The sequence below is a fragment of the Arachis duranensis genome, chromosome 10 (assembly GCF_000817695.3).
Source record: "Arachis duranensis cultivar V14167 chromosome 10, aradu.V14167.gnm2.J7QH, whole genome shotgun sequence".
Classification (NCBI taxonomy): domain Eukaryota; kingdom Viridiplantae; phylum Streptophyta; class Magnoliopsida; order Fabales; family Fabaceae; genus Arachis; species Arachis duranensis.
The window spans coordinates 29,750,558-29,752,404 of NC_029781.3; the positions used below are offsets into that span (position 1 = coordinate 29,750,558).

At 46.6% G+C, this 1,847-nt stretch overlaps 1 protein-coding gene across 1 annotated transcript; it reads right to left on the bottom strand.

The window, feature by feature from the left end:
* Positions 1–1,391: 1,391 nt before the first annotated feature.
* LOC107469561 (uncharacterized) lies at positions 1,392–1,793 on the bottom strand. The gene has a single exon (XM_016088933.1). It carries the CDS (start codon positions 1,791–1,793, stop codon positions 1,392–1,394), a length of 402 nt encoding a protein of 133 aa, XP_015944419.1.
* Between the last annotated feature and the right edge of the window lie 54 nt (positions 1,794–1,847).

Genomic DNA, 1,847 nt, shown 5'->3' on the forward strand with positions numbered 1-1,847 from the left:
CCAAACCCTATGCCAAGTACAAAAATTCTACTCCATAACTAGTATTGACATTTTATCAAACATGTAGTGAGCAAGAAGGGAAATCATGGTGAAATGAAGAGAAAAGTAAAATTAGAACTATTGCAACACAAGAGATTAGCAACAAGTATCAAGGAACAACAATGAGAATCAAAATCTCAAGATATCAAATGAATCCAAAAACCATAGAATTGAATCATAGATCCAAGGTATGTCAACAATTACAACTTGAATTTGGAAGGGAAAATCTATTACATGAGCAAAGTGAGATGAAAGTGCAATAGATCTCACCAAAAATTGGGCAAAAATTCAGAACTTTGATGAGAAGGAACCCTAGTAAAAGCTTGAGAGAAGTTGGTGAATCCTAGAGAGAGAAGTTGGAGCTTCTCTCTCTAACAATGTAACTAACTCAAAAATATCTCCAAAAAAAACTAAAAATGAACTAAGTCTCTTCAACCTTTGCCCCTTTGGTCCTCTTAAGTATTTTCCCGCCAAAGCACTCCTCAAAAGTTGGGATCTCCAACCAACTCCACGCCTAAGTCATGTGACTTTTAAAAAAAATCATCGGCGCGTGCGCGCACAGTACGCGCACGCGTCGACTTGGTTGTGCCCCAGGCATGAGAAGGGCCTAGAGGGGGCTCAACTCTCTGTGAAATGGCCCAGAGAGGAGTGCAGGATCATAGGGCGCGTACGCGGCTAAGGCGCGCACGCGCGTCTTGTGCTCACATTGGATGGGCGCGTGCGCGTCCAGTGCGCGCACGCGGTCAAGGTTTTGGGCTTGTGACTTGGTAGAGGCCTGAGAGCGGCCTAACTCTCTGGAACATGTACCAGGATTGCAGCAGGGCAATCGGCGCGGACGCGCACACTACGCTTGCGCGTCGGTCGACAGACTTTGCCCAAGTGCGCGGACGCGCCATGTGCGCGTGCGCGCGAGATTCTTGTGCTTCAGGCATGGCCCTGGCATGGTGTGGGCATAACTCTCGGGTGAATGTATGGAGGGCTATGTTTTGCGATCCACGCGTCCGCGCACGGTGCGCGTTCGCGTGGGTGACCTTCGAGTACCTTAAGGACGCGTGCGCGCCAGGCGCGCGCACGCGCAAAAGTGGTTGCTTTTCTTAATTGTGCATGTGTTTATACCACTTTTGACATTACAACTTCCCCTTTCCACACAGCTGCCTAAGCACTATAACGGGGCCTTTGACTTGGCAAATCAGCAGTGAATTGAACAAATGATGGAAAATTGACAATAAAATCTAACTAACAAACATGAAGTCAAGTGTCTATATACAAAGTTCAAAGGAAGATCATACCATGGTGGGGTGTCTCCCACCTAGCACTTTTGTTTAACGTCCTTAAGTTGGACTTTCAGTGGCTCATTGTGCTTGTTCAGGATTTGCACCCCTCAAGAGGAACACTTCAATCTCCTTGGAGTTCTTTCTTTGCTCACCATGATACAATTTGAGCCGGTGACCGTTTACCTTGAAGATGTCCGGGCTTGTTGGGTGGCGCAGGTGGTAGACCCCATAAGGTTCTACTTTCTCCACTTGGTAAGGTCCATCCCACCTTGATCTTAGCTTTCCGGGTAGTAGTCTCAACCTTGAATTGTAGAGAAGCACTAAGTCACCGGGCTGGAACTCTTTTCTCCTAATGTTTTTGTCATGGATGGCTTTCAATTTTTCCTTGTAGAGTCTAGCATTGTCGTAGGCTTCTTGTCTCAAACATTCCAATTCCGCCAATTGAAGCTTTCTTTCTATGCCGGCTCCACCCAAGTTCATATTACACTCCTTTACGGCCCAATATGCTTTGTGTTCAATCTCCACCGGTAAGTG

Bases quoted from the DNA above. Each gene is read 5' to 3' on its own strand.
- LOC107469561 (XM_016088933.1), bottom strand. From the start codon at position 1,793: ATGAACTTGGGTGGAGCCGGCATAGAAAGAAAGCTTCAATTGGCGGAA.